The sequence below is a fragment of the Cydia strobilella genome, chromosome 20 (assembly GCF_947568885.1).
Source record: "Cydia strobilella chromosome 20, ilCydStro3.1, whole genome shotgun sequence".
NCBI classification, from domain to species: domain Eukaryota; kingdom Metazoa; phylum Arthropoda; class Insecta; order Lepidoptera; family Tortricidae; genus Cydia; species Cydia strobilella.
The window spans coordinates 4,658,485-4,672,825 of record NC_086060.1 but is presented as its reverse complement, the minus strand read 5'-3'; the positions used below and the strand labels follow the sequence as shown (position 1 = coordinate 4,672,825).

General features: G+C 37.6%; 1 protein-coding gene across 2 annotated transcripts in view; it reads right to left on the bottom strand.

The window, feature by feature from the left end:
* Positions 1 to 1,439: 1,439 nt before the first annotated feature.
* LOC134750650 (phosphatidylinositide phosphatase SAC2) overlaps positions 1,440 to 14,341 on the bottom strand; it is a 32,621-nt gene continuing 19,719 nt past the window's right edge. The window contains exons 12-15 of one of the 2 annotated variants that reach the window (XM_063685873.1): positions 13,844 to 13,950; positions 7,492 to 7,615; positions 3,760 to 4,562; positions 1,440 to 2,263 (exon numbers count right to left, since the gene is read on the bottom strand). In XM_063685873.1, coding sequence (XP_063541943.1) covers positions 2,159 to 2,263; positions 3,760 to 4,562; positions 7,492 to 7,615; positions 13,844 to 13,950 — 1,139 coding nt within the window. In that variant the 3' untranslated portion in view covers positions 1,440 to 2,158. The remainder of the gene's footprint in view (positions 2,264 to 3,759; positions 4,563 to 7,491; positions 7,616 to 13,843; positions 13,951 to 14,341) is intronic. The other variant, XM_063685872.1, reaches the window with a different exon arrangement.

The following is a 14,341-nucleotide window of genomic DNA, read 5'->3' as shown; positions in this document are numbered from 1 at the left end:
TATTCCCATTCACTTTCGCACTTACATGAACATCAAACATTTATTCAGCAAATAGGCCACAGGGGCACTTTTACATGTCAATTTTTACAAACAATAAAATTAATCCAAAATTACAAAAAACAATTACATAAATATAAATGTTAAATTACACAAGAAAAAAAAACTAATAAAAACTATACAAATAACAGAAGTACTAAAACTGTAATTAGAGATATAAAAGTCTCTAGGTGTCAAAGATAAAATGTATATAATAATAAAAAAGATCATCAAATTATCCAGAGATGTAAAGGGTCTCCAAGACTTGAATTGTTATATAATTAATAAAAAGACAAGATATTAAATCAGACAAACAGAGAAGAACCGAATGAAGTGCCTCACGTTAATGCCACTCAAAAGTAAAGTTACATAGGTAAAATGAAGCCCGTGTAAACTTAAACAGACCGGTCTCCACAAACATGCTTGTTAGAACGTGACAGGCATGGTGACAAACGATAAAAATGCGACCGTGCTACCGCTGGTTTAGGACACTGCAACACTTCTGCTCAGTAGAATACTATTATTAATTATTTAACTAGCGACCCGCCCCGGCTTGGCCCGTGCAATGCTGATGTATTATACATATAAACCTTCCTCTTGAATCACTCTATCTATTAAAAAAAACCGCATCAAAATCCGTTGCGTAGCTAAGATCTAAGCATACATAGGGACAGGCAGACAGCAGGAAGCGACTTTGTTTTATATACTATGTAGTGATAAATCACTGGAATCAAAAATATCGACATAGAAGTAAAGAAATCACCTCATCACATTTGCCATTTCTAATTCAAATAGTTTTCGGTGACGGATGAAATGTTTTACAATATTGAATTTTTTTGATGCGTTTTGTGATCCATCAATGGCGTCCAAAAGGTAAAAAAGCATGTGTACGGTGTTCAATGTGAAATATAACAGTTACAATCTATTAAGATTAATACTGTTAAGATTAATTGTGAGGTAATTGACTAATTGCAAATACAATCGATTTAGAGCTAACTTTCAAGTTTTCAATCAGCAGCTAAATACTGTTTGTCGGGTAGGTATTTCAACTCCCGTCTAAAAAAGGTTACATTAAGATAATTGTGACAAAGAAAAAGGAATGTTTTTAATTCTAAGCCTAATCAAACGTCTATAATCTATGTGTAAGAATTATCTATGGTCTCACTTTTGTCATAAAATTGCTGCAGTTCTAAAATAAATTATAATTTTACTACATTCTAAAGTAATTTTAACATGCTATTTTTTACCAAGCATATTGAATTTTTAATGTACGTTACTCATAAGCAGAGCCCGGAATTTTCGCGGCAAAACAAAAGACTCATAATCTTAAAACTAAAACGGGACTTAATCGATCAAGTCTCGTGTTAGTTTTAAAATTATGAGTGAAAATCGTGTTAGTTTAAATCAATATAAAACAAAAAACTGTCGCAATCTTGCTAGAGTTAGAAACATTTTTTAAGAAATTGCATCTGTTTCTGTATAATTTTATAAAAGCCTTGTATAATATTTTTTTATTGGTGAGCCTTTTTTTTTCTTCCATTACCAAACTATCGATATCGATAAAAACATAATTCTAACTCTAGCAATATTGTGACAGTCATTTGATTTGCCGCGAAAATTCCGGGCTCTGCTCATAAGCAACAATCTGTTATTTTCTTTTTATACTCTTGAGTGCAAGGTACTAAGCATTCAAGCGTGGCTGTTTATGTTTAACCCTTTGAACGACACGCCTATCGTGCGTGGCGCGAACCTTGTATTGAACAGTAGCCGCGCGCATCAGTTTAAGTGCCAGTTGCACCATCCGCACTTGACAGACTGATCAACGTCACTCGGCGCGCCGCGGCAGTATTCTATGAAACCTTCCATACAATAAAATTTTGCGATTACAAACAGTTTGGTGCAACCGGCCCTAAGTCTTTGGCGTTCAAAGGGTTAAATTCACAGTCGAAAAATCTGAAGTTGTGTGTAGTGTCCCCTGGAACGGCACAACTCTAGTCCCTATACTGAATTATTACGGAAACTACGGGAACTATGTGTGGTGAACGCAATGTATTATTTACTCCATATAGTAGTTGAGATGGTCTTGTAAAGAAGTAACGTTGTGGTTCAAACGTTGGGTAACTCACAGCGCGACCAGACGAGTGTTGCAGTCTCGCCATTTTTCTTGTAGTTTTCTGTGTTCCTCGTACTGTTGGTCAGTTATATGCTTCACCGCGGTGCCTGGGCCCTGTTGATAAAATTATAAATAAAATTATAAATTTTAATTGTATATATCTATACATATTTGAAGTTAAAAATCATGCAAAATTTTTAATTGATTTAAATTTACCTCCGACGTTTCGAGATAAACCACCCAACCACGAGATCCGACGACTCCGAGACCACGGGGACAACGCCGTCCTCGAAACGTCGGAAGTAAAGTAAATTTAAAACTTATTTTACGCGATTAAGTCCCGTCGTTGTGAATAATATTTTTTTAATTGCCTACCTTTAAACTGTTTTGTTTGTCTGTGTGTTGTTGTGTGTGCGTGTAAATTGCAAAGTCTTATGCAAAGTTGGAGATATTAGGTTCATAAAGTAGCGCAAGATAATAATAATAGTAGTTGCAAATCAGTAGGTAGAGGTAGTTGGAACTGTTTTGTGGCATCTGATTCGTCATACATTAGGGCTTGGAAACCTAATTCCGGTGTCGTACAGCGCCATATACTTTAACTGTCAAATTTTCCTATTTTGCAATACTTTACACGTCTTCTTCGTATTTTAGGGTTCCGTACCCAAAGGGTAAAAACAAGACCCTATTACTAAGACTCCGCTGTCCGTCTGTCTGTCTGTCACCAGGCTGTATCTCATGAACCGTGATAGCTAGACAGTTGAAATTTTCACAGATGATGTATTTCTGTTGCCGCTATAACAACAAATACTAAAAAGTACGGAACCCTCGGTGCGTAAGTCCGACTCGCACTTGGCCGGTTGTTTTTTAGCATTAGAAAGAACTTCACAGAACTAAGCGTGCAGTTTTATCAGGCTCTTTAATCACTACATAGTATAAAACAAAGTCGCTTCCTGCTGTCTGTCCCTATGTATGCTTAGATCTTTTAAACTACGCAACGGATTTTGATGCGGTTTTTTTAAATAGATAAGAGTGATTCAAGAGGAAGGTTTATATGTATAATACATCAGCATTGCACCCGTGCGAAGCCGGGGCAGGTCGCTAGTTGTTAATAATAATGGAATTATCTAATGTAGCATGGTCTATACTTGAAATTTACTGCAAGATTTTACTGGAAAAAGTGTCCGATTTGGGACCTGAAGCTTATTTCTGTGATGTTCTTTCTAATGCAAAAAAAAGAAAGTAGATATTATTTTATTACGGTATGGTCATTCTCATTTGATTGTTTAGCTATTACGATGATTAAGATATTGTAGTGCAGAATTTCAATTTAAAAACGTTAACATTTTTTTTTTTACTTTTTGTACCTTAGGATATAACCAAACGGAGTAGCCATTAACAGGCGTTCCCCTCTGTCGAAGTCGGCCAATGGTCATACACAATGTATGGACTGACGTTTATCTGACATGGCTATTTAGTTACGTATACCTTTGACGTTCCCCTCCCCCGCAAAAATCGGCAGACTTTTTTGTACAGAAAATTACAGACGAGGCTTCTCCGTTTGGTTATATCCTCTAAGTCTTGTACTGTTGGTATTTGAATCAATTTCTTACCTTAATTTTCCTCGGATCCAAATTCGCCCCTAAGGTCTGCACGCCCTTAGCCAACTTCGAAAGGGGTGACAACACCATATCCTTAGTCGCAGGGCTCGCTATATTCTTGAACTGTCGCAACGCGGACTCACTGTGACTCTGCGCTATATTTAAAGTTATTTCATGCTGAGAATTAGATCTATGATAATTTACCCCTTCTGTAGTTAGATAGGGATTATCTGCTATAATATCGCTAGAACTGTGCGATAATTTCTGAGAAAGAATTAAGGAATTTGGAGGTACAGGTTTTGAGTATTCACTCTCGTTTTCCACTTGTATTTCTGGCGTTTTTGAATGATTCGAACAAGTGTCTGTTTCCAAATCGAATGGGTTTTTCTTATTTATATTGCTTGGGGTTTTTACAGTTTGCTTTTCAACTGGAGTAGTTATGACAACGCTTGGGTCAAATTGTTCATTAGGCTCGATTTTAGATGAGTATAAAGGATTTTGAATTAGTTCGCAATCGTCTTTTTCCTTTTGCTGTGAGCCTATATAGTGTTGAGTATTTTCAAAATTATCTAACGTAGGTTCGAAGATATTAGTTCTATTTTCATCATCGGATGAGTAATCGCTGGACATTCCGTCAGAAAGGCTTCCTTTCTTCCTAGTTTCAGTTTTGCCGCCCAAAGTGAATATTTTCTTGGTTTTGGACGAGCTCTGGTCGAATTTGAGCTGAAGGCTGGGTCGCGCGCGAGCGTTGAGGGAGTGAGACAGCTTGTTTAGCTTGCTGAACTGCTCTGACATGTTGGTCAGGGCTTTGGATCCTGGAAAGATAAGATTTTATAAAATATGTGCATTGGAAACACTTAAGTAACTACTTAATTATAGGTTGATGGTTTTTGGTGTGATCTTTTTAGGGTTCCGTACTCAAAGGGTAAAAACGGGACCCTATTAATAAGACTCCACTGTCTGTCTGTCACCAGGCTGTATCTCATGAACCGTGATAGCTAGACAATTAAAATTTTAACAGATGATGTATTTCTGTTACTAAAAACAGAATAAAATAAATATTTATAGTATCCATACAACAAACGTGACTTTTTGGCGTTTTTTGCGTAATGGTAGGGAACCCTTCGTGCGCGAGTCTGCGTCGCACTTGACCGGTTTTTCACAAGCTTTTATTTAACTTGACATGTTCGTATGTAACTAACATTTTTTTTTTCAATCTTACAAACTTTTCAAATCTTGCACTTTTTTTTTCAAATCTTGTAAACCATTTTTCAACCACTTCCTGATATCCGATTAAGCTGAAATTTTGAAATACATATGCAAATCGGATGACAATGCAATATTATGATGACATAGAGCTGATCTGATGATGGAGACAGGAGGTGGCAATAAGAGCTCTGTGATGAAACAACGCAGCCTATAGTATGAATCTTCTCGAATGATTGCCACGCGCTCACTTCACAGAAAAGAAACAATGGCTTTTGTTTACCAGATTAGGGTCTTAGGCGTAAAAATCATTTGAGAAGATTCATACTATAATTGTGTTTAGGATTTTTAAAAGTCTCTATGAGTATGTGGTGAGAAAACAGAGAAAAGTACAGTCAGCGATAAAAGCTTGAAATTTTTGCAAAAACATTTCTCAATAGTTAAAAAAAAATTTTTTGGCTGTCTTTACTAACGCTCGTGTCCCTTTCGCTTCTTGCGTTTGATTGGTGAGAGTGACGTCGTGGTGGTGTCGTAGAGCAACGCACGATTTGGTACAACACATCCTCGGTCGAGGTCTGAGGGTGGAGGTGGTCTGGAGGGGATAGGGTAGGGATGGTTCGATTAGGTGTTTGGTGGAATGTACACACAGCCCCAAAAATGTATGGCCATTTTGTGAATTATGCCTCCCTTGTTCTTTCTCTACTGGTAGAGGACGCGATAAATAAGTAAAGCTCATTCATTGAATGTGTAAGATGAGAAGTCTAACAAAGCCGTAGCCCGAATTTAACAGTATAAGTAGATGGCGCTGTACAGCGCTAATGTTTAACCATCAAACTATGGAAGGTAGAGTTAAGGAAATGAATCTTCATGTATCAAAGTGACCGTAAAAAAACAGTAAATAGGCGGCGCCACCATACACTGAAGTACCTAGACCATACACCTAGTATTTATATAGATGTGCACCCGTACGACCGTGAGACACAGAACATACGCAATGCGACAAAATTAAAAACACGTTTTAACATTCCTGACAACATATCAGAAACAACCTACGTAATTTGGTCGGGTTATTTGCTGCCCCTCCCCCATTTCATCTCTACATTATTATACCTCTATGGTGCATGTCATAGAGTCTCCGATATATTACAATACTCTTTGGTCTCAGAGCCTAACTAGCGCCACCGGGGAGATTAGGAACTATTATTTACAGCTGAAAGCGGTCACTTTTGCAACAATTCTGCCATAAGAGATTGCGATCCTTTCTATACCATCCATACATCAAACAACATATTTTGACAACTCATAATGTATGGAGCTGTACAGCGCAATCTACATTAGCTGTCAAACTCGAAGTACGAAGTTCATCTTATTGACATAACTTACACAAGTACAAATCGTAAATGTGGATGCAACTGAAAAGGTGCGTTCATACTAAAATTATAGTTTGGCAAGTCTTCCGTTAGTAGATAAAGGCGGCAAATTTAAAAAAAGTAGGCTCGAAGGGTTGTCATCCGACGGAAAATTTGAATTTTGCGCCTTTTTGTGCTGACAAAGTGGGTTTGCCAGAGTATAGTAAAGAAACGTCTTTCGTGGCCCATATCGTAGATAGAGCTAAATGCCGTTGATACAACTTTTACATCTTAGAACCACTGCCCATTCTTAAGCGTCTTTGTGACTAGAGTTGGGCGTTATCTAGATGATTTCTTATCTAGATAATTATTTCAAATAAAAGCATTTCAAATAAATTTATTGGAAGGTAAATTCAATCACAAATAGTGCGTTGACAACTTTTTTATTTAGATAAATTATCTAGATGAAGATAACTGGCCTCGTTTATTATTGAAGTAAGCTTATAATAATAAATTTATAGAATGTCACGTCGGGTCAAACCGTCTTATCTTATCTTATAATTTCGGGGGCCCTTGCGGATACACTTCGACCCATAGGGATCTTTTGTGCAGTTACCCCCTAGAAGGGTCACGGGTCAAACCGTCACACTGACCCAACTAATTTATCTTTATCTAGATAAAAATGAAACTGATCTAGATAAATTCAAAATAACAAATGACGGATTAATTAGGTATTTCAAATAAAAGATATCTTCCCGGTTATTCGTAAATAGATAATTTTTGCCCAACTCTGTTTGTGACACAGCCATAAGGTTTATTTTCCACCTGCCTCTGTATTGTATAGTCACACCAAAGATAGATATAACTCCGTAATAGATGATTTGATTCTCGTTCAGAGGGCGCTACTAGCTTTGGTCTACTGTCGTATAGATGGCGTTGACGGTTTCGTTTGTTATTTAACAATTTTAACGCATATCAGTGAAAGAACATGGGTCAAAATCATAAAAATAATTAATGCAAATAAAATAAATCATTTATCCATATTTAAATACATTTTATCGTATTTTTATAAATCTTCATTTTTAGTTTTAAAGTGTGTCGACAGATGGCAGTGAATTTACTATGGTTACAAAATTTACTATGACAGTACCGCTCTAGTATAAGTTACTCTATGGTCACACACACTCACCGACGCTCCGTATATCAGCGACTAGCTGCGTCTCGCTCACATTCCTAGTGATAGTTGGGAGGCGAGATAGATCCAAGTATAGCGAAGACCGGGCACCGCTCGAAGCAGCTTGCGTTGGATGTATCTAAACAATAATAATTAGAGTATTTAGTTTACTTTTCGCCACCAATTACAAATAGTAGAATAAAAGTCCCCGGCAAGCTCGGCCGAATTTCACCTTCCCATACAAACGGAGTCTCATTCTCATTTTAAAACTACGTGTTGCATTGTAATGAAACTGCACAAACAATGACATGAGGTCTATAATTAGTTTATACAGCTCTAGTTCATAAAACAAACAAAATATGTGTGGATGTATGTACGAGTAAGCAACCTGCCCGTGCATACATATACATCGATGAATGAATATAGATACACTTCAAGTTACTGATAAGTTTGTTAATTAAAGATAACTTTGTTTTCCGCTTACTGCTCCTACACTAGCTACTTTAGATTAGAAATTATTTAATTAAGGTAGGGCACTCAAGGTCTATTAACACATTGCTTATTATTATATCATTTTTGTATATGACTGTTTGTTGACTAAATAAAAAAATAAAAAAAAAGCAAAAACAAGTTTGGTATGAAAAACATAAATTCGATGTATTTTTTTATATAAACGAATTATGTGTAAGCAGTACTATAATTTACTCAAGAAAACTAGTTTAATATCCTTAATACTTTTTTAATTAAAAATAAATGTACAATAAATCAAAATGCATTCATTAATAGCCACGTTTCGAAGCCGAAGTCTAAATCACAAAAGAGGCGGTCGCCGGTGTCGCAGCGCTTTTTATACTGGTGGAAGGGCGCCACCACCACCTGGCCGGCCGCGCAGCAGGTAGAATCTTGGGGCGCGCTCAGGGTTGCCAACACGGCCGTTCTGCAATGTGTCAGCCCCTGACACCACCATGATCCATCCAGGGTCCTGTACTCCTGTAATATGCGAAATTACATATAATTAAAATATGTACTTTTTTTACGTTTTTTTTTTTCTCCCAGTAATTATTTCAACTGGTTTGCACGACATGAGCTTTATATGATAGCCTTATATTTTACCAAGTGTTGACCACTTAGCACCAGACAATTTAAATACAGCTATTAAACAGGTTCTGAATAATAATCACTCGCACTTATTAACTCCAAGAGACCGAGTTAGATTATAATCGAACCTGTTCATTCTCATTATAAAGTCATTTGCACTTAACGAGCGAAAAACTTCACTTAAGCGTTCCAAATTCACTTCATAACAAGTCTTTTGTCTATGGTGCAGCACATGATAAAAATTAGTTATTAAGAGTCAAAGTCTGATACAAAACATATATGTGCCGTTTTCAACCAAAAGGTTACTTACTGTCGCTTGTCAGTAAGGCGCTATTTCCATATAGCTTCAATTAGAAATTGACAAGCGACAAGCTACAATGTGATACCTTTTGATTGAAAACGTCACATATGAAGTATATATTTATACGAGTAGGTATGTGACAAGGCTTTTAATGTAACATAGTTTTTTTTTTATCTTGCCAACACGAAACAACAATAAAAATAAAGACTTACATTCAATCTGAAGGCCAATCTCCTATTCGAATCCACGGCTTCATGTTTTCCGCCGCGGCTGTGCCCGAATAGCGCTTAGTACTTCTTTCAGAGCCTCGCACATCCGTCACCTCGTATCTGTCATTCCCTAGGACGCACTTGACTTGAAACGGCCCCTTATAAGTTGCCATTAGCTTCCTACTTTGACCATCGTTATTTTTGCTTTGATTTTTCAGCAAAATAAGGTCACCCACCGAATACTTGCACGGTTGAATTCGTGATTCATCAAATCGCTTTTTCTGATATAATGCATCGGCTTTAATATTTTCATCGACCTTTTTCCGCAAGTCAGAAATATCAGTGAATACCCCGTTATCAAGCTCGGATGTCAATAAATTATCGCTAGCTGTTCTTACACGATAACCAAAGAACACTTCACTTGGTACAGCTTTGGTGGTTTTATGTATAGTACTGTTGAGTCCCTGTTGTAATACTTTAACATATTGGTCCCAACAATCGTCATCCGTGTTAGCGCCTAACGTCCTCATAGCGTCTAAAATAGTTTTATTAAAGCGTTCCACTTGACCGTTCCCCCGTGGCATACCCGTAGCAACTGTATGCAGCCGGATGTTTTTACTATGACAATATTGTGTAAACTCACTAGACGTAAACCCTGTCCCCGCATCAGTGATCAAGCGCCTGGGATATCCGAACGTTTTAGACATGAGTTCTAGTTCTTTAATGACGTGAGCAGAGTTTGTTGTTTTACGCCATAAATGAATACAAACTTGGTGAACGCGTCAACCATCACTAATAAATACTTATTTTTCTGTTTTGTCTCGACAAATGGACCTAAGTGATCCATATGTAATGTATGATACGGTTGAGCATGCTTAGGTAAAGGAAACAGTTCACCTTCCTTTGGCCCGCCTTTGTTTTTGAAATACAAACAATTTATACAGTTTTTGATGTATTTCTTAACTGTATGTCTCACTCGTGGGAACCAATAAAGATGGTTGATGCGTTCGACAGTCTTGTCAACCGAAAAATGGCCCAGGTCGTCATGGGTGTTTCTTAGGATTTGCCAAATGCATTTTTTTGGCACCACCCATTTTCTACCTCGGGACGTTCTTCGGTAAACTTTATTACCTAAAAGCTCATACTTATTAAAAGTGTCCCTATTGTCATCGGCTTGTCCTGACTCGAGTATTTCTTTGATTTTTACTAACTCGGGGTCTTGTAATTGAACAGACAGCATCCAGTCAGCTTCTGTTATTGAAAGAACGACCTCACACTCAGATCTTTCACCAGATGGCACGGGATTTCGACTCAACGCATCTACGTGTTGCATACGTGCACCTTCTCGATGTTGTATCTCAAATGAGTATTCTTGCGTTGATAAAACCCATCGTGCAATCCGAGGAATGATTTCCTTTTTAGTGAGTGCATATCGAACCGCGTTACAATCTGTCACAATTTTGAATAGGGATCCTAGCAGATATAACCTAAATTTTTGTAGCGAAGCAACAATTGCAAGCAACTCTAACTCGAATGAGTGGTAACGTTTTTCGTCTTGTGTGGTCTGTCTACTGTAATAATGGACGGGTTTTTCACCTTCTTCCGTTATTTGTATAAGGATTCCGGCGATACCCTCCCTACTCGCATCAGTATACAGTACGTGATCTTTCGTGGGATCGAAGATTGTCAGTACGTTATTGGAAATTAACTTCTCTTTTAACATCTGAAATGCGCGCTCGTGTGTCTCTTCCCACGCCCAAGCACTATCTTTTTTAAGCAACTTCGTTAGGGGTGATGAAATCATGGCACAATTTTTTATAAATTTGCGAAAGTAACTGATTAACCCCAAAAACTGACGTAGTTGATGCACAGTCCTGGGCGTTGGAAAACACTTCACTGCTTCTAATTTACTATCATTTGGCATCACCTTATCCGGTTTGATTTTATAGCCCAAAAATTCTATTTCTGTTTTGAAGAAATGGCATTTCTTTAAATTTAGTGTTAAACCATTGTCACGAAATATCTTAAGCACCTGCTCTAGCAATTTCAGGTTTTCGTCTACCGTTCGGGTTACCAAATAGACGTCATCGAGATAAACGATCACGTTGCCAAAGCGCAGATTACCCAGCACCTTATTCATCATCTGCTGAAATTATAGTGCCCATCCTCGGTAATAAACGCGCTTTTTGGTACTGAATCGGCACTTAGAGGTATCTGATAGTAGCCACTTTTCAGATCAAGACTCGTGAAACACTTGCTACCCTGAAGCCTATCTACCAGATCCTCGATGCGTGGCATGGGATACTTATCGGTTACTGTTACTTTATTCAATGCGCGATAATCCACGCATAGCCTTTTCTCCCCATTTTTCTTATTAACGAGAAGTGCGGGCGAAGCGTAAGGAGAATCGCTATTGCAAATGATTTCATTAGCTAGTAGTTCCTCAACCATATCCCGAATGATTTGTCTATCCGCGGGAGAGGACCTAAAAGGTCTACTTTGTACAGGACGCGGATCTGTCACGGTTATTGTCATTTCATGGTTCTTTACTTTGCCTAATTCACTTAAATTTCTTGCTACACAATCACTATACTTACTAAATAGACTAAGTAATTCAGCGTGATTCGAGTCGGCGTCAATTTCAGTTTCGTTAATTATCTTACAAAACTCGTCATATTGTTTTGCATAATTAAATTCTAATACGTTGCCAATCCGCGAATACATAAAGTCAGGGCGCTCCGTCACATTCCTTCCTATTAAGATATCGCATCCTTCTAACTCATCGATAATGTAAAAGTCAACACTTTCTAGATGCACTGAATCGAGTTTTAAACTTGCACTTAACGCATATCTAGCCGTTATTGTAATACCCTTTTGAAACCCCTGTAATAAAACAGGCGATGTGAGATGGTCGTATTTTAAACTGTGTTTTTGGGCAAGCGATTTGGAAATAAGAGAACAACTAGCCCCTGGATCTATAAATGCGTCATGGGTAACCACATTGTCTAGAACAATCTGTTTGAAAAACTTATCTCGGGCATTCGTAGATGACACGAATTTAATCTCTTGTTTATCTACCTTTGATTCAGTTTTTAAGCCCTTTTTATGGAAACAGGCAGGTTCAATGTGACCCCTTTTACTGCAAAAATCGCATTTCACATCGCACTGACTTCTTTTATGATTACCTCCGCAAGTAAAACATTTAATCACCCGCCGCGTTTGTGAATGTGATCCGCTTTCATCAACGCTACCGGAATGTGACGACGCAGCTTGACTCGAGGGTACCTTGGTAGAAATATTAGACACGGTAGACTGAGATTGACTCGACTTTGAAGGTACGTTAGAGTTAGATTTTTTTATCTTATATGTACGACTATGCAAGAAGCTAGCTAATTGATCGCATGAGCTGAAGCTGTTTGTTTCGATATTTCCGTCTCCTATATTTCCTAGTATAATCGATATAATATCTTGATCAGAAAAGTTCAAACGCAAACGGTCGATTCTACACTTTTGATCAAAATAAAATTCATACAACGATTGATTTTCGCGCGGTTTTTGTTCTACCACCTCTTTTAACAACTCAAACATATTTCTCTGAATCCTAAAGCTCGCGGATAACTTGTTGTGCCAATCAACCCATCTCCACGACGGCCATTGTTTATCAGTACGCAACAGGGAATCGTACCACACCTTGGCAGAGCCTTTGAGTTTATTTAATGCTTGATACCGGGTTATTTCGTCTGACCAGCTGAAAGTCTTTGCATACGATTTAATAATACTGAGCCATGCGTCAATATCGTCTTTAAGCGGGTCGAATTCGGGTATGATATTATTTAAGGTATTAGAATTTGTGTGACTCACAGTTTCGGATCCACTTCTTGCCTTTTTTGTCGAATGATCCCTCGCCTTACTTGTCGAGCGCGATGCCTTCTTGCGTCTGGGAGGCGGAGGTGACGGAGTTCTGGTACTTTCACTGTGTGAGCTACTGGAACTGCTGGTAACACGAGCACGTTTACGCTTACGGCTTCTTCGAGAGCTACCCATACTGCGTGAATAATATCCCACTTCTGATGTAAGCAGTACTATAATTTACTCAAGAAAACTAGTTTAATATCCTTAATACTTTTTTAATTAAAAATAAATGTACAATAAATCAAAATGCATTCAGTAATAGCCACGTTTCGAAGCCGAAGTCTAAATCACAAAAGAGGCGGTCGCCGGTGTCGCAGCGCTTTTTATACTGGTGGAGGGGCGCCACCACCACCTGGCCGGCCGCGCAGCAGGTAGAATCTTGGGGCGCGCTCAGGGTTGCCAACATATGTATGTACAGACATAGATATACCTTATCCTATTGTAAGTACAAAGTTTCAGAGCAAACTAGCTACTCGTTTTAAAATGAGTCTAAAAATTCCAAAAAATAAACACCATCTATTTTATTCTACTAGTCGAAACAGTTAATGTAAATGATAACATTTCTCCAAGAAACATTAGGTCTGCCGTTGAAAATATCCATAAATATTTCGAATATTTAGTACTCAAGTATATTTTTAAGACGAGCAAAAAAAAAGGAAAAATCTATTAATGCAGTTTTGTATCTTTTTAAAAATAAAAGAATGTTTCCTTTAAGTAAAATGAGCTAACTTAAGGTTTAAAGGCATTTTCCCTCCAGGGCCCATTAATTTTTTCCACCCTGTATAGTTGGTCAATGACTACAGCAGTCACCCTACACAGATACTCACGAGGATAAATAGATATTCACCTTAGATTTCCGCTTCTCCAACTTAACGCCGCTATGGAAAGGAATGGGTGGCAATTTAGCCACATCCCGGGCCACCACCAGCGACTCGCAGATGTAGTGCAATGATTCTGTGAACATAATTTATAAAAGCTAAAAATTAAAAAAATTGTTACATGATTTTAAACTTTAGCGCTAAAACCATAGAGTCCAATTTAAAAATATCATATCATTAGCCACATTTCGTGAAACCACTAGCGACATACAAATGTAGTGCAAAGAGTGAACACAATTTATACGATTATACGTACTTAAAATATAATTTTATTTGGAGTTGAACCTTGAACCCAAAATTTGCCACAGAAATTTGAACCTATAGTGCGGGGAATATTTGTTTTTTTTATTATCATATTATTTTCATAATACATTTTTAATCATTATTCTAATTTTAAATGTAATTTATTTGAAAATTTAACGAAACAAAAGAAATGCAACTCTGTTCCAATGGGGTTGGCCGGTCGA